Source organism: Pseudophryne corroboree, chromosome 6 (assembly GCF_028390025.1).
Source record: "Pseudophryne corroboree isolate aPseCor3 chromosome 6, aPseCor3.hap2, whole genome shotgun sequence".
NCBI lineage: Eukaryota > Metazoa > Chordata > Amphibia > Anura > Myobatrachidae > Pseudophryne > Pseudophryne corroboree.
In genome coordinates, this window is record NC_086449.1 from 145,758,335 (window position 1) to 145,776,316 (window position 17,982).

The 17,982-nt window shown below is 46.1% G+C and overlaps 1 protein-coding gene across 8 annotated transcripts in view; it reads left to right on the forward strand.

Annotated features, from left to right (window-relative positions):
* Nucleotides 1-17,982, forward strand: part of POLM (DNA polymerase mu) — a 207,347-nt gene that overhangs the window by 66,930 nt on the left and 122,435 nt on the right. For all 8 annotated transcript variants that reach the window (XR_010180543.1, XM_063931979.1, XM_063931980.1 and 5 more), the window contains exons 5-9: nucleotides 2,682-2,852; nucleotides 3,871-3,942; nucleotides 11,155-11,275; nucleotides 11,355-11,487; nucleotides 12,680-12,782. Coding sequence is in view for 7 of the 8 variants with exons in the window: in XM_063931979.1 (XP_063788049.1) it covers nucleotides 2,682-2,852; nucleotides 3,871-3,942; nucleotides 11,155-11,275; nucleotides 11,355-11,487; nucleotides 12,680-12,782 (600 nt within the window). In the remaining variant the exon portion in view is untranslated. The remainder of the gene's footprint in view (nucleotides 1-2,681; nucleotides 2,853-3,870; nucleotides 3,943-11,154; nucleotides 11,276-11,354; nucleotides 11,488-12,679; nucleotides 12,783-17,982) is intronic.

A 17,982-nucleotide genomic window follows, 5' to 3' on the forward strand; every position in this document is an offset into this window, starting at 1 on the left:
GATCTCACCTACACATGCACCAGAAGATACATCTGTCGCCGAAAGCCAGGATTTCACTGCTCTGGTGGCTGCAAATGCCTCACCTTTTGGAGGGCCGCAGGTTCGGGATTCACAATTGGATCCTTCTAACCACGGATGCAATTCTCCGGGGCTGGGGTGCAGGCAGTCAAGGGGAAACCTTCTAAGGAAGGTGGTCAAATCTGGAATCCAGTCTCCCTATAAACATTCTGGAACTGAGAGCCGTCTACAACGGTCTTCTCCAAGCGGCTCAACTGCGAAATCGAGCCGTTCAAGTGCAGGCTGACAATGTCATGACGGTGGCCTACATAAACCGACAGGGCGGAACGAAGAGCAGAGCTGCAGCGTCGGAGGTAACAAGAATCATCCTCTGGGCAGAAAAACGCGTTTTGGCGCTGTCGCCAATTTTTATTCTGGGAGTAGACAACTAGGAAGCAGACTTCCTCAGCAGACACTATCTCCATCCAGGAGAGTGGGGCCTCCATCTGGAGGTGTTCACGGAGGTGACAGATCTTTGGGGTGTACCTCAAATAGACATGATGGCCTCCCATCTCAACAAGAAGCTTTGGAGGTATTGTTCCAGGTCAAGAGACCCACTAGCCGTGGCGGTGGACGCCCTGGTGACTCCGTGGGTGTTCCAGTCGGTGTACGGGTTTCCTCCACTTCCACTCATTCCAAGAGTTCTAAAACCATAAGGAGAACAAGAGTTCAAGCCATCCTCATTGCTCCGGACTGGCCAAGAAGGGCTTGGTACTCGGATCTTCTGGGTCTTCTGCTAGAAGATCCGAGGCCTCTTCCTCTTCAGGAGGACCTACTGCAACAGGGGACGTTCGCTTATCAAGACTTAACGTGGCTACATTTGACAGCATGGAAGTTGAACACCAGATATTAGCTCGGAAGGGCATTCCGAACAAGGTTATTCCTACCCTGATACAGGCTAGGAAAGTAGTAACGTCTAAACATTACCATCGCATTTGGAAAAAGTATGTATCTTTGTGTGAATCCAAGAAGTTTCCTACGGTGGAGTTTTTAACTGGGACGGTTTCTCCTCTTCCTTCAAGCAGGTGTGGATATGGGCCTCAGGTTGGGATCCGTAAAGGTCCAGATTTCGGCCTTATCCATTTTCTTCCAGAAACAATTGGCTGCCCTCCCTGAGGTTCAGACTTTTTTGAAAGTGGTTCTGCATATCCAGCCTCCCTTTGTGCCGCCTACAGCGCCCTGGGATCTTAACGTGGTGTTGCAGTTCCTCCAATCTGTTTGGTTTGATCCTCTACAGGAGGTTGAGGTCAAGTTTCTCACATGGTAGGCTGTCACTTTGTTGGCCTTAGCTTCTGCTAGACGTGTGTCGGAGTTGGGGGCTTTGTCTTGCAAAAGTCCGTACTTGATCTTCCATGAAGATAGAGCTGAACTCAGGACATGTCAGCGGTTCCTTCCAAAGGTTGTGTCTCTGCTTTTCATATCAACCAACCTATTGTGGTGCCAGTATCTACTGACTCCTCAATTACTTCAAAGTCCTTGGATGTTGTAAGGGCTTTGAAAATCTATGTGAAGAGTACTGCTCCTCACAGAAATTCGGACTCTGTCTTGTATGATCCCAAGAAAATTGGGTGTCTTGCTTCTAAGTAGACAATCTCTCGCTGGATCAGGTTCACTATCCAGCATGCGTATTCTATGGCAGGTTTGCCATGTCCAAAATCTGTTAAGGCCCATTCTACTCGTAAGGTGGGTTCTTCCTGGGCGGCTGCCCGGGGTGTCTCGGCTTTACAGCTTTGCCGAGCGGCTACTTGGTCTGGGTTGAACACGTTTGCTAAGTTCTACAAGTTCGATACTTTGACCAAATTTTAGGTCCTCAGAGGCCAATCAGTTCTGCAGGAGCCTCCACGCTCTCCCTTCCGTTCTGAGAGCTTTGGTACATCCCCATGGTACCAATGTGGACCCCAGCATCCTCTAGGACGTAAGAAAAAATAGGATTTTAATTACCTACCGGTAAATCCTTTTCTCGTAGTCCGTAGAGGATTCTGGGGTTCCGCCCAGCGCTTCGTTATCCTGCAGTGGTAACTTGGTTCAGTACTGCTTTGTTACTTGATTCAGTAAGGTTTTCATCTATTGCTGAGTTTCAAGCTAGTTAGCTTGGTTTGCCTTGTTTGTGAGAGCCGGTGTGAATCTCGCCACTATCTGTGTAAAATCCTTCTCTCGAAGTTGTCCGTCTCCTCGGGCACAGTTTCTAAACTGAGTCTGGTAGGAGGGGCATAGTGGGAGGAGCCAGCCCACACTATTAAACTCTTAAAGTGCCAGTGGCTCCTAGTGGACCTGTCTATACTCCATGGTACTAATGTGGGCCCCAGCATCCTCTACAGACTACAAGAAAAGGATTTACCGGTAGGTAATTAAAATCCTATATCACATTATCTTTTTAAAAACATTTGGTAAAAAGGTTGAGATTTTCCATCATCAAACTTTGTGCTCACTATGTGCAGAACTTTCAAGATCTCCGTATCCATGGTCTGTGAAATCTCAGTTTAGAAACGCAAAACCTTTTTGTCCCTTTCTTCTGAATTGAATGACTTATGTGGGGATATAATGTTAATAAGATTTTTAATTTACGCTAGAACTTGTGTAATGTCTGTGATTTAGGCTGTGTTCTCACACTGTTACCTTTTCAGGATGCTCTGGAAGTATTGGCGAGAGCAGCTGCTTTTCAGGGCTCTGAGGTTCGATGTCTGGGTTTCACAAGAGCGGCGTCTGTGCTTAAGTCTTTACCATACAAGCTGCAGTCTGCAGAAGAAGCGAAAGGCTTGCCGTGGTGTGGGGGTCACTGCAAGACTGTCATCCAGGTAATGAGTACATAATAGTTGCCATCCTATCCTTTCAACCCTTAGGGATGCGCATTTTAACTCCAGTCCTCAAGTACCCCAACTGGCCGTGTTTTCAGGATTGCTTTAATCATGCGCAGGTGAGTTCATCTATTTTGCTGGGTCAGTAATTATTCTACCTGCTTCCACAGGCAGAAATTTTGAAACCATGAACTGTTGGGGGGCAGTTGAGGACTGGAGTTGCAAGCCCCTGCTCTACATTTTTTTTTTTTTTTTTTTTGTGGTGTGTGTAATATGTGACTCTTACGGTATATTTAGCCAGTAAAACAACCTACTTATCTTGGTTATATGAACGCTTTACTATATCAATGTCTTTTTCCATGTGGCAGGCATACAAGGTGCATCGTTGGCCTGTTGCCCCTAGACACTACTGTATTTAAATAGGTTTGGTGTTTTCTTAATGAAATGTTTCATTTTGAGTTTTTTAGTGGAAACATAGAACATAGCACCAGCCAATCAGCTCCTAACTGGTAATTTACATATTGGAGCGGATTGGATGGTACATGTATCACCTTACATTTATCACTGGTTTATCACTTCCTTATGCCTTATCCAGGTTAATACATCTGCCCCATTGTTCTTTTTTTACCAGCTAACCTGGCTCACGGCACCCTGACAGTTCAGGTTTGAAGATATCCATGATTGAGCACAGATGGTTAAATCAGATTGACTGAGGTACTAATTAACTCACCTGTGCCGAAGCAGTGTTATCCTTAAAACCTGGAACTTTAGTGTGCCGTGAGGACTGAGTTTGGAAAACATCTGCCATAGACCATGATCTGGACTTTTTTTGGGGCTGTAGGGCCTTTTCTCAAAATAAGTGTGCCTTAATGTTTGAACAAGTTACACATATGTTAATTCATCTTAGACCATTGTCTAAGTTCCGAAAAACACGTGTTAAGCAGGTGGTGGTGCCTTGGTTGTAGTATAACTGATGCAATGTGTAATTTTGAGAAGTGACCACTTGATTCTTGTGCAGGAGATCCTGGAAGATGGGGTTTGCAGTGAAGTGGATGGGCTTAAAAACAGTGAACAGTTCCAGTGCATGGAGGTGCGTGTTGCTGCATATTTTATACATATTACACTGTAGAGAGGCCGCTGTGTCCCAGTGAGCCAGGGAGTGTAGGCAAATTGTACGGGTTTAGTAAGAAAAACCTACAATCAAAATCCCAACGCTCAAGATACAGACAACCATTGTCTGATGGTCAAAATACCGACATTTAAAAGACTGACAGGTCAAAAAGTCGACAAGTTTTTAATTTGTTTTTGGTATGTATGTCGACATGGACTCGGTATAAGTGTACCGTGCCCCCTCGCATGTTTGGCCACGGTGCCTCGCTGCACTTGGCACACTATTATATTCCTCCCTCCAGGTCCACTGGGATGGTAAAGTATGAACAAGTCGGTTTGAATGAAAAACTCATGTTGACTTTCTCTGGCTGGGTCCACAGGATTATAAACAGGATAACATTGGGATATTGTCGAGCGACAGCGAAAATGGCACCAACACGGCCATGAGCTTTCTGGCCTCCCAGGATGCATTGGGGCCTCCACTATATAGTCCCGCCCACTGACTCAGATCAGTTTTTTGCTTGGTGCAGCAGGAAGCCGCATGGTCACAGGGCTGCTGTGAGAGCAGCCTCAAGTTTTCATTACTTTATTTTTATAGACTTACTATAATGTTTTTTAGAGCGACTTCTCTTAACAGCGTCTTAAACGCATATTAGAAAGAGTCGCTCCAACAACTCCCCACCGGGTCGCAACAACGCTTACCTTCGGGTATCAGTGCTGTCTCGACGGGCGTCTGTGTCGGATGTTCTAGCAGGTCCAGCAGACGTAACCAGGCTGTGGCCGGAGCATGGGGAGACGGCGAGTCTATGACTTTCTCTTACTAGAGGGGTCAGGACACAGCTACACTGATTTGGTGGAGACTACAAACAGTGTGTTGATGCGCCGAACATCTCGAGTGTGACAGTGCTACGCTCCGGGGATCATAGGCGCCAGGACTAGGTAGAGGCCGCGATCCTGGGAGTTTAAGTCAACAGGGGGATTCAGACGCTCTCCTGGCCGCCCCTCCTCTGAGTTAATGGCCAGTTCCCGCGTGTCTCTCGTTTCATGAACTGAATGACCTCACTTCCGGCTCAGACGCTACCATGAGGGTACTCTGTCGCAGCTTAGACGCTGCGGTTGTGTACACTGGATATAAACCCGCTCAGACCGAGTCGCAGGCCTTAGCGTCTGCATACACGTGGAAGTCACTCAGCGTCCGTGTCCGTTGGTGAGTGTCCGTTATCAGTTATCAAGAGCGGCAGTGTACACCAGTAGCGTCTGAATCCACTCAGCGTCTTACGAGCGTATTTGCTTGGATATGGAAGTGTGGTGAGTCTCCCTATATCCCGCTCTCTGGAGGCAGGGTATACAGTACTAGAAATTATCTCTACTTTTTAGTATGCATTGTTAATTTTTAGTACCTATTGCATATGAGACCTGTATATTACTGTATTTTCTGCATGTTATGTTGAAAATAGAACCAGTTAAAACAGAAGTACAATTTTCCTACTTATGTATAAGTTATTATGAAGGTTGTATTCTCATATGACAATGTGTAATGCTTTAACATGTGACTGACTGCTAGTATGTGTGCTGACTTTTCTGTGTAATGTCAGTCCTGTTCTGACCCTCAAATCAGGTGCACTGTTGTCAGATTGATCTCGCCTCTATATACTGACATAGGGTGTTCTTCAGTCACAAATTGTGTAATCGATAACAGGTTAATACCATGTCTGAGCGGCAAAAGTGATGAGGAGAATTTATCAAGCACTCCTATAGCCCTAACATGCTTATCTTGTAAGTCAGGGGTAATTGATATAAATCAATTGGTCACTTATGAGGGTTTGTGTGCAAACTGTTTCGCTTTTCAGCGAAGTAAAAAACAGGAGTTGGTTCAACCACCAACAGAGCCACCATGGAATATGTTCGCAAAGACTCTGTCTTCAATAGCGGACAGGTTAGCTCCGGTAGCACCACCTCAAGGGTTAGGTTACATTATGAACCCATACATGCAGCTCCCCTCCTATGGTTTGGTTCCAGTAGCCTCTACAAGAAACCAAGGGGCAGGTAAGACTAAGACAGATACGTCTGTGTGGCAGACTACACAAGATGATACATCGGATGATGATGAGGAAACAATAGAATCAACTCCGTATGATGATCAGTCGCAGAGCTTTAGTTCTGAAGATGTAGCTGAACTTATTAATGCCGTGAAGGCTGTGCTTTCTTTGGAAGAGCCAGCCAAGACAGCGTTAAAAGCAAAAGCACCTGTATTTAAACGAACAAAATCAGTGAAAGCTGAATTTCCAGCGTCAGATGAGTTGACGGAAATGAAGAATGAGTCTTGGGCAGCGCCCAGTAAAAAGTATAAGATTCCTAAGAGATGGGATTCTTATTATCCATTTCCTGCTGGGGATTGTTCGAAGAGAGAAGTTCCTCCAAAAGTAGATGCACATGTTCTGCGACTCGTGCATAAATCTGCTTTACCACTGTCATCTACCTCTTTGAATGATGTCACAGACAGAAGGGTAGAGAGCCTTTTGAAAAATATTTTTTCTCTAGTAGGAGCAGTGGTAAGACCTGCTATGGCTTCGGCCTGGGTAGCAAAGGCTATGGGCGAATGGATAGAGGAACTAGAGAACAGCATCCCTTCTCCTACTGGGGAGCAAGAAGATCGTTTTTGCCGTTTAAGACAATCTGCCCAGTATTTGGAAGAAGCAGCAATTGATGTAGGTACAGTTGCTTCTAAAGCTTCAGCCTTGATAGTAGTCGCTCGTCGAGCAATTTGGCTACGTACCTGGAAGGCAGATGCGGCATCCAAGAAAGAACTGGAAGCATTGCATTTTGTGGGTAATATATTATTTGGAAAACCTTTTATCGGATATCCTAGAATCGGAGGCTGAATCGAAAAAGGTCAGATTTCCGGCTACCTATAACCCTAAGTCCAAGGGTTTAAAATTTCGCTCATTTCGCTGGCAAAGCAAAAGCTAAAGAGGAGCCTAAACAACCCCAGTTTAAATCCAGGGGTAGGAAGCAGTGGGCTAGCAAGAAGCCAGCTTCCAAACCTGAACAGAAACCCTCAGCCTGAAGAGACGGGCCTCCGCCTGGAGGATTCCAGGGTTGGGGGCCGACTCCTTCAGTTTGCACATATATGGCAACAGTCAACAACAGATGCCTGGGTGCAGAATGTAGTATCTCAGGGGTATGGGTTCCCATTCAGGAGGCAGCCTCCTCAAAGATTTTTTTGCACCAGTCCGTCTCGTATGGAGTCGAAGGCCAATGCCCTGCAAGAAGCAGTCCAAAAATTACTGCAGTCAGGTGTGATTGTCCCAGTACCTCCATCACAAAAGGGACAGGGGTATTACTCCAATCTATTTCTAATCCAGAAACCAAATGGGTCTTATCGACCAATTCTAAATCTGAAAATGTTGAACTACATATGGATCCCGAAGTTCCACATGGAGACGTTACGCTCCATAATGTTGGCTATGGAACCGGGAGACTACATGGTATCTCTGGATGTACGGGATGCTTACCTACATGTGCCTATAGCACTGTCACATCAGTGTTACCTCAGGTTTGCCATCCTCCAGGAACATTTCCAGTTCCAAGCTCTGCCTTTTGGGCTAGCTACAGCACCCAGGGTGTTTACCAAGATCATGGTGGTTATGGCAGCTTGTCTGCGCAAGCAGGGGATAAGAATATTCCCATACCTCGACGACCTGCTAATCTTAGCACAGTCGCAAGATTTACTGTTGAGCCATCTCCAACAGACGATAGTTTGTTTACAGAGACACGGGTGGCTCATAAATTGGGAGAAGTCGTCCCTGAATTCGTCACAGCAGATGGTTCATTTGGGGCCCATATTGGATTCAGACCTACAGAGAGTTCTCTTACCAGAGAAAAAGATAGTCAAGGTGCAGGTCATGGCTCAGGAAGCGTTGCAAGCCCAGACAATGTCAGTCCATGCAGCAATGCGACTGTTGGGTCTGATGGTATCAACCTTCGACATGGTGGAATATGCGCAATTCCACTCCAGACCGTTGCAGCATCTCATTTTGACCAAATGGAACGGAAATCATCAAACGATAAAGAAGCAGATGATAAAGATTCCAGTAAATGTAAAAAGGTCTCTAGCGTGGTGGCTACAGACAGACCATTTAAACATGGGGAGATCCTTTTGGATAAAAGAGTGGCAAGTCCTGACAACAGATGCCAGCCTGCAAAGCTGGGGGGCGGTACTCGGAAGCCTATGGTTCCAGGGAAAATGGACCGCAAGGGAAAGTCGCCTGCCGATAAATCTGTTGGAGATGAGGGCCGTTTACTTGGCTCTAGTTCAGGCAAAGGACAATCTACAAGGAAGACCAGTCCAGATCCGCTCAGACAATGCGACGGCAGTAGCATACCTCAATCATCAAGGAGGAACTCACAGCAAGAGTCTGATGGAGGAAGTAACCCCCATTCTAAAATGGGCAGAACTCCATCTCCCAGCATTGTCAGCAGTATTTGTCCCGGGTGTACTAAATTGGGAAGCAGATTTTCTCAGTCTGCACACCATTCAGGAAACCGAATGGGCACTACACCCAGAAGTGTTTCAGACACTGGTGAACAGATGGGGTCTACCAGAGATAGACCTTATGGCGTCTCGTCTAAACAAAAAAGTTCCGAGGTTCGGATCAAGAACAAGGGACCCAGGAGCGGTCCTGGTAGACGCACTGTCAGTAGTATGGAGGTTTCAGCTGGCATATCTGTTCCCTCCAATATCTCTGTTACCCAGAGTAGTGAGAAAGATAAAACAGGCAAAAGGAGCAATCATTCTAATAGCTCCAGCTTGGCCAAGAAGGCATTGGTACACAGATCTGTTGAGAATGTCCGTGGAAGCACCGATACTGCTCCCTCAACGTCCAGATCTGTTAATGCAGGGTCCTTGTTATCACAGTCATCTGGATCGCTTATCTTTGACGGCGTGGCTGTTGAAACCTCTATCTTAGAGGCTAAAGGATTTTCAAAACAAGTAATCCAAACCATGCTTAGAGCAAGAAAGCCTTCTTCGGCTCGTGTGTATCATAGAATATGGCAAGACTATATTCACTGGTGTACTGGAAAAAATTACAATCCAAGATCTTTTAAAGTAGCTAGGATTTTGGATTTCCTTCAGGTAGGATTGGATAAAGGGTTGAAAGTTGCTTCCTTGAGGGTGCAAGTCTCAGCGTTGACTGTATGGTTTCAGCAGAAGATTGCTGACCTACAGGATGTGCGTACGTTTTTCCAAGGAGTAGTACATATTCAACCTCCATTTGTTCCTCCTGCAGCTCCCTGGGATTTGTATTTAGTTCTTAAATTTCTCCAGGGTCCTCTGTTTGAACCACTTGAGAGAGCAGATCTTAAGTGGTTAACGGTTAAAGTTATTTTTTTTACTGGCAATGGCGTCAGCCAGAAGAGTGTCAGATTTAGGAGCATTATCATGCAAGTCTCCTTTCCTAAGTTTTTTTCCAGACAGAGCAGTTCTCAGAACGAGATCTAGTTATCTTCCAAAGGTGGTATCAAAGTTTCACCTGAATGAAGAGATTGTAGTCCCAGCATTTCAGGTATCGGGACTATCTGCGGGAGAAGCATCGCTGGACGTGGTCCGAGCTTTGAGAATCTACATAGATCGTACTAGTGCCATCAGGAAAACGGATTCTCTCTTCATCCTATATGGATTCCATAGAAGAGGATGGCCTGCTAGTAAACAGACGCTGGCGAGATGGCTCCGAATGGTAATATATGAAGCTTATTCTCATGCAGATCTCCATATTCCGGCTAATGTCTCTGCACACTCTACACGTAAGGTAGGTCCTTCTTGGGCAGCACAACAGGGTGCTTCAGCAGAACAGATATGTAGGGCAGCCACATGGTCTTCCATAAACACATTCATCAGACATTATGCCTTGGATACTTTTGCCTCTCATGACGCAGACTTCGGGCGAAAGGTCCTCCTGTGCAATCAGGAGTGTCCCCACCACTAAAATGGCTTTGGGATTCCCAATGTTATCCTGTGGATAATCCTGTGGACCCAGCCAGAGAAATATACGTTATGGTAAGAACTTAACGTTGATAACGTGATTTCTCTTATGTCCACAGGGATCCACAGGGATCCCACCCTGACGCATCTGATTTGAGGATCTAGACAATCACTAAAACCTCTTCCTTCTTGTATGGAAGGGTGTGCATGTGTGTTCTTATCGCCTGTACAGGTCTCTACCTAATGTTCCTGCCTAAAATCGCTGTGGAAAGAACTGATCTGACTGAGTCAGTGGGCGGGACTATATAGTGGAGGCCCCAATGCATCCTGGGAGGCCAGAAAGCTCGTGACCGTGTTGGTGCCATTTTCGCTGTCGCTCGGTAATATCCCAATGTTATCGTGTGGATACCTGTGGACATAAGAGAAATCACGTTATCAATGGTAAGTTCTTACCACAACGTATATTTTTGACCTATCGACATTTTAAATGTTTTTTTTTAAATGTCTGTATTTTGAATATGTCGGTATTTTGATCTTGTCTTTATTTTGACCATCTGTAAATGGTGGTCGGGATTTTCAGTGTAGATGAATTGACTGTATCTCGATTATACCATAGCATTTCAGCTGCTTATTGTATGGTAGAAGGGGGTGTAGTATGGTATGCCGGCGGCCGGGCTCCCGGCGACCAGCATACCGGCCCCGGGAGCCCGACCACTGCCATACTGACAGCGTGGCGAGCTCAAATTAGCCCCTTGCAGGCTCTATGCGCTCGCCACGCTGCGGGCACGGTGGCTATTTATTCTCCCTCCAGGGGGGTCGTGGACCCCCACAAGGGAGAAAATCTGTCGGTATGCCAGCTGTCGGAATTCCGTCGCCGGTATACTGTGCGCCGGGATCCCGACAGTCGGCAACCTGAAGACCACCCGGTATAAGGTGTAGGACAGTTTTTTCCGTAGTATTCGGAGAGCCACTCTTGACGCATAGGTTACAGTACTGACTCTCCCCAATTTAACACCTGCTGATGCTCCTGTTAATGACGTGATACAATCCTCCAATCATTCTGATGTATTAACATGTAAAGCAAAATCTAGAAACTGTAACTGATCACTAATTGCAGCATTAATTATCTGTCATGTTCTAAGACTTTGCCTGTTATGACCTGCCTATTTCCAAAAACAGGATGGCCCCATCTGCTTTCTCCATCTCTAGATCCTCACAGGTATATTTGGTGTTGGGGTACGCACAGCAGAGCGATGGTACAAAGACGGCGTGCGGAAACTGAGTGATTTGAAGGAGTCCAAGATTAAACTGTTGGAAGACCAGAGAGCAGGTAGGAGAGAGCATTGAGTTCAGGGAGGAGGTTCATGGTCATTGTCAGCATTATAGGTAGTGTGGTATCTTTCATGCAGGGCTGGAGCACTATGCCGACTTACAACAGCTTGTGACTCGCGCGGAGGCTGACCGTGTGGAACATCTAGTAAGAGATGCTCTACAGGGATTTGTCCCAGACATCCAGATCACAATGACTGGCGGGTTTTGCAGGTAGGAGTAAGTGAAGATTAAGTTTGTTTTTCACTGTATGTCCTGTTGACACAGGGCTGGGCTTTCCTGCATGGGGTTTCCTGTGCCACAATTATTGCACCTGTCAAGAGCAGAGAGCTTAACATTGAATTTTAAAGGCGCATAGAAATGGAACAAAGCGCAAATGGCGCAAGAACTAAATAGTTCCAAACTTACAGTGCAAAATCAACATATTACTGCATAAAGAATCGCTACTGATGCTGCTTATTGACACCAGATGTTCAGGAACTGACATTAACACCTTGAATTTTTGTTTGTGCTATTGCAGCTTATTAAGATGGAGGGCAACACTGGAGTGTGTTGCTTTTGGCTGGCATTGTAACCAGTAAGATTACCTAGACAGTTAAAAGTACCACTGATTTTAGAAGGATCGTTAGCAGGTGGTTTCTGTAAGAATTCTTACATTGTGGAGAATAGTATGCTAAAATAACAAAAGCATTAGTCTTTAACCCTTTTAGTGTCACAAGCATAGGATTTACAATGGTGCTTTCCCCACACTTAGCAGGCCACCGCTGCTGGTCCTATGTCAGCAAATTGCTCCCTTGGCGCTCTACAGGGAAGTGGAGTCAACTAATTATTTTGTTAATCTGGATTGCTCTTTGAAAGTTTTTTGCAACCCCGGTGTCCTTGTGAGATGCATGCCACATATATATCTTACTTTAAATGATCTGAGCATTAGTAGACCATAGACCTCCCTACCACAGCAAAGTTCCAAATGGTAAACATTAATATAATGCTAGTGGAGGTGTATATAATAGTGAGTCACATAATCAAATTATTACCTGTTAATTTTTTAACTTGAATACAGCATGGCAGCTATAATGTAGGGTTAACTTAATAGTCAACTGCGTATAGACTAGAAAAAGCAACACACCTGGAAGCCATATCGCAGGAGTCCTCCTACCTACACTACCACCCTACTCTTGTAGTGCGTGTAGATACAGTAGCCCCTAAATCACGTATTTTAATATGCAGCCTCATGAGGATGCGAACTGAAACGCAATTTAGAGGTGATAAAAGGGTGGCATTCAAACAATTTTCAGCCACCATTAAAATGGAACATCACAGGCATCGCCCGCACTTCCCTAATTGAATTGACCCAAAAGAGTAGACAAACAATACATTGTAACTGAGTTGTGTTGTGGTCTGACAGGGGGAAGCAGCACGGACATGACGTGGATTTCCTCATCACCCACCCTGATGAAGGAGCGCTAACCAGACTACTGAGGAAAGCTGTAAATTGGCTTGATGACCAGGTCAGCAGTGAGCATGATGTGCATGCACCAAGGAAGCACACCAGTATCATTGTACAGCTCACAGCCTGCACTTGTTCCTTTCCAGGGTGCTGTGCAGGTTACATGGAATAACTGCACATTATCCAATAGCTACCAGTTAGAAGACCTGTGTAGGTATTCCTACACAGCAAAAGTTATTACCAGAATTGGAAAGTGCAAAGAGTAATGTGTGCCAGAACACTTGAACTCTGTGGATCACTGGAGTATTTCAGGAGTCTCTTCTCATGATTGGTTGGGATTTGCTCCTTCCTGAAGTGTAAATCTACATATCGATGTCCACTCTCTTTAGCACCTTCATGCAAAATAATATTTGTAAAGATGAGAGATTGCACTCCTGCGTGTCTGTAAATTGCGCTAGTGCTGGAGTGCTAATGCCTTGTCCCAGGAACTTCACATGACATCAGGCTATCCCATGCAATGTATTACTATTACATTTATGCAGGTGTGGATTTAGCAGTAACTGTTATTGTAGTTTGTAATTAATATCTGCAAAAGCTTTTCTCTTACGTCCTAGAGGATGCTGGGGACTCCGTAAGGACCATGGGGTATAGACGGGCTCCGCAGGAGACATGGGCACTCTAAAGACTTTAGGATAGAATGGGTGTGCACTGGCTCCTCCCTCTATGCCCCTCCTCCAGACCTCAGTTAGATCCTGTGCCCAGAGGAGACTGGGTGCATTGCAGGGGAGCTCTCCTGAGTTTCTCTGAAAAAGACTTTTTTGTTAGGTTTTTTATTTTCAGGGAGCACTGCTGGCAACAGGCTCCCTGCATCGTGGGACTGAGGAGAGAGAAGCAGACCTACTTAAATGATAGGCTCTGCTTCTTAGGCTACTGGACACCATTAGCTCCAGAGGGTCGGAACACAGGTCTCATCCTCGTCGTTCGTCCCGGAGCTGTGCCGCCGTCCCCCTCACAGAGCCGGAAGATAGAAGCCGGTGGTGAGTGTGAGAAGAAAGAAGACTTCAAAGGCGGCAGAAGACTTCAGATCTTCACTGAGGTAAAGCTGCGCGCCATTGCTCCCAACACACACACACACACACACACACACACACACACACACACACACACACACGGCACTGTACGGGCGCAGGGGGGTGCCCTGGGCAGCAATTTTTACCTCATTAACAGCACTGGCACAGATATTGGATACTGCTGAGGCAATATGGATATATATATATTATAAAACCCCCGCCAGTATAAAGAAATTGAGAGGGACCGAAGCACGCCGTCGAAGGGGGCGGGGCTTGATCCTCCAGCACTAACCAGCGCCATTTTTCTCCACAGCATGCTGCAGAGAAGTGCTCCCAGACTCTCCCCTGCTGAACAATAACAGGGGACAAAGACGAGGGGTGGAGGGGGGGGGGGGGACATTTATTTGGTGCAGATTGTACATATATTTATATATATATATATATATATATATATATATATATATATATCTCTTGTGGTGAGTGGACCGGCACTCCCTCTGTGTAGTGCCCCGGTGCCCTCTGATAGAATAGGATAGAACAATACGCTATGAAGTACACGAAGCAGACAGCGGCACTCAGGGTCTTGTGAACAAATTCGGGTGTATTCAATCACTACATATGATCCAACGTTTCGGGACACGCAAGTCCCGTTGTCAAGGTGAGTAACCCTTACTCACCTTGACAACGGGACTTGCGTGTCCCGAAACGTTGGATCATATGTTGTGATTGAATACACCCGAATTTGTTCACAAGACCCTGAGTGCCGCTGTCTGCTTCGTGTACTTCGTAGCGTATTGTTGTATATGTATGTATATATGTGTATATATATATATATATATATATATATATATATATATATATATATATATATATATATATATATATATATATATATATATATATATATATATATATATATATATATATATATATATAGCGCTATTTAGGCTGGGACCGTGTTTTCACCATATTGTGGCGCTGGGTGTGTGCTGGCATTCTCTCTCTGTCTCTCCAAAGGGCCTTATTGTGGGTCAGCCCCATATTTTATTTAGGTCACATCAAGGACGTAGCACTATATATGAGAGGCTGCGAGAAATATTGGGTGTTTGGGTTCAAAGGCTAAGGCCATGGCAGGTTCTGCTAGTAGGTCCCTGCGGACCCGTCAATGGACAGGTGATGCTGACTCATAGTCATATGCAAGATTTACCTAGCAAGGGTGAAGTTTTATTTGGGGAGGGTCTCGCGGACCTGGTTTTCACAGCTACCGCGGGTAAGTCGTCTTTTTTTGCCTTATGCTCCACCACAGCAAAAGGAAACACCCTAATAACAGATGCAGTCCTTGCCGTCACGTAAGTTCAGAAAGGGGCGTGGCTTTATTTCCTCGCCAAAGGTAGAGGGAAAAGATCACCGGCTACGGCCAGTTCACAGAAAAAGTGTCCTCCCCGGCCTCTACCACATCCATCAAAGAGGTGCTTCCACACCGATTTTCAAATTGGCCTTGCCAGCTACTTCCCCGGAGAGGAAAGTAGTTTTGGCTGCCATACTAAAGCTGGGTCAATAGTAGGTGTTTATCATGGTTCCCCTAGTGCAACAGGGAAAAAGGTTTTATTCATCCCTATTTGTGGTCCCAGAGCCGGATGGCTCGGTCAGACCAATTCTGAATCTAAAATCCCTAAACCTACATTTAAAGAGGTTCAGATTCAAGATGGAATCTCTCAAGGCAAGGATATCCAGCCTGGAAAGGGGGGGATTTTATGGTGTCACTAGACATAAAGGATGCATACCTTCATATCCCCATATATCCTCCTCATCGGGCGTACCTAAGGTTCGCTGTACAGGATTGACATTACCAGTTTCAGACGTTGCCGTTGGGGCTTTCTACGGGCCCGAGAATTTCACCAAGGTAATGGCGGAAATAATGGTACTCCTGCACAAACAAGGGGTCACAAGTATCGCATACTTGGACGATCTCCTGATAAAAGCGAGTTCAGGGGAACAGTTATTAAAGACTGTGTGTCTCTCTCCCTTAAAGTACTACAACAGCACAGCTGGATTCTAAATTTACCAAAGTAGCAGTGGGTTCCGACAACTCGGTTGTATTTTTTTGGGCATGATTCTGGATACAGGAAAACAGTGGGGTTTTTCTCCCGGTAGAAAAGAGCCCAGGAACCCCAGAACATGATCAAAGACCTGTTAAAGCCTACAAGAGTGTCAGTCCATCAATGTACTAGAGTACTGGGAAAAATGGTGGCGACCTACGAGGCCATCCCCCTTCGGCAGGTTTCATGCAAGGACTTTTCAGTGGGACCTTCTGGGCAAGTGGTCCGGGTCCCATCTTCAAATACATCAGAAAATAACCCTGTCCCCCAGGGCCAGGGTGTCAATCCTGTGGTGGCTGCAGAGTGCTCACCTTCTAGAGGGTCGCAGGTTCGGCATTCACGACTGGGTTCTGGTGACCACGGACGCGAGCCTCCGAGGATGAGGAGCAGTCACACAAGGAAGGAATTTTCAGGGACTATGGTCAAGCCAGGAGGCTTGTCTACACATCAACATACTGGAATTGAGGGCCATATACAACGGCCTACGACAAGCGGAGAATCTTCTTCGCGACATACCGGTTCTGATTCAATCAGATAACGTCACAGCCATGGCTCATGTAAACCGCCAAGGCGGGACAAGGAGCAGAGTGGCAATGGTGGAAGCCACCAGGATTCTGCACTGGGCAGAAAATCACGTAAGCGCTCTGTCAGCGGTATTCATTCCGGGAGTGGATAACTGGGAAGCAGACTTCCTCAGCAGACACGATCTCCATCCAGGAGAGTGGGGGACTTCATCAAATAGACATGATGGCGTCACGCCTCAATAAGAAGCTTTGGAGGTATTGTGCCAGGTCAAGGGACATGCAGGCAGTAGCGGTGGACGCCCTGGTGACACCATGGATGTTTCAGTCGTCTGTGTTCCCTCCTCTTCCTCTCATCTCAAAAATATTGAGAATCATAAGACGAAAAAGAGTGCAGACAATACTCATTGTTCCAGATTGGCCTCGAAGGGCCTGGTATTCAGATCTTCAGGAGATGCTCACAGAAGATCCTTGGCCTCTTCCTCTTAGGGAGGACCTGTTGCAGCAGGGGCCCTGCGTGTTCCAAGACTTACCGCGGTTACGTTTGACGGCATGGCGGTTGAACACCAAATCCTAGCTGGGAAGGGTATTCTGGAAGAAGTCATCCCTACTCTGATAAAGGCTAGGAAGGAGGTGACTGCGAAACATTATCACCGTATCTGAAGGAAGTATGTTTCTTGGTGTGAAGCCAAGAATGCTCCTACAGAAGATTTCCATTCGGGCCGGTTTCTCCACTTTCTACAGACTGGAGTGGATATGGGCCTGAAGTTAGGCTCCATTAAGGTACAGATATCGGACCTTTCTATATTCTTCCAGAAAGAATCTGCTTTTATCCCAGAAGTCCAGACTTTTGTAAAGGGAGTGCTGCACATCCAGCCTCCTTTTGTGCCCCCAGTGGCACCATGGGACCTTTTAATGTGGTGGTAAAGTTCCTAAAATCTCACTGGTTTGAGCCTCTACAAACTGAGTTAAAATTTCTCATGGAAGGTGGTCATGTTGTTTGGCCTTGGCATCTGCAAGGCGGGTGTCCGAATTGGCGGACTTGTCTCATAAGAGCCCCTATCTCATTTCCATGTGGATAGAGCAGAATTGAGGACTCGTCCTCAATTTTTGCCTAAGGTGGTGTCATCGTTTCATATGAACCAACCTATTGTGGTGCCTGTGGCTACGGGAGACTTGGAGGATTCCAAATCCCTTGATGTAGTCAGGCCCTTAAAATTTACGTAGCCAGGACGGCTCGAAATAGGAAAACAGAAGCTCTGTTTGTCCTGTATGCAGCCAACTAGGTTGGCGCTCCTGCTTCTAAGCAGACTATTGCTCGCTGGATCTGTAACACGGTTCAGCAGGCTCATTCTACGGCTGGATTGCCGGTACCAAATTTGGTAAAGGCCCATTCCACTAGGAAGGTGGGCTCTTCTTGGGCGGCTGCCCGAGGCGTCTCGGCTTTACAGCTTTGCCGAGAGACTACTTGGTCGGGTTCAAACACTTTTGCTAAATTCTACAAGTTTGATACCTTGGCTGATGAGGACCTCATGTTTGCTCAATCTGTGCTGCAGAGTCATCCGCACTCT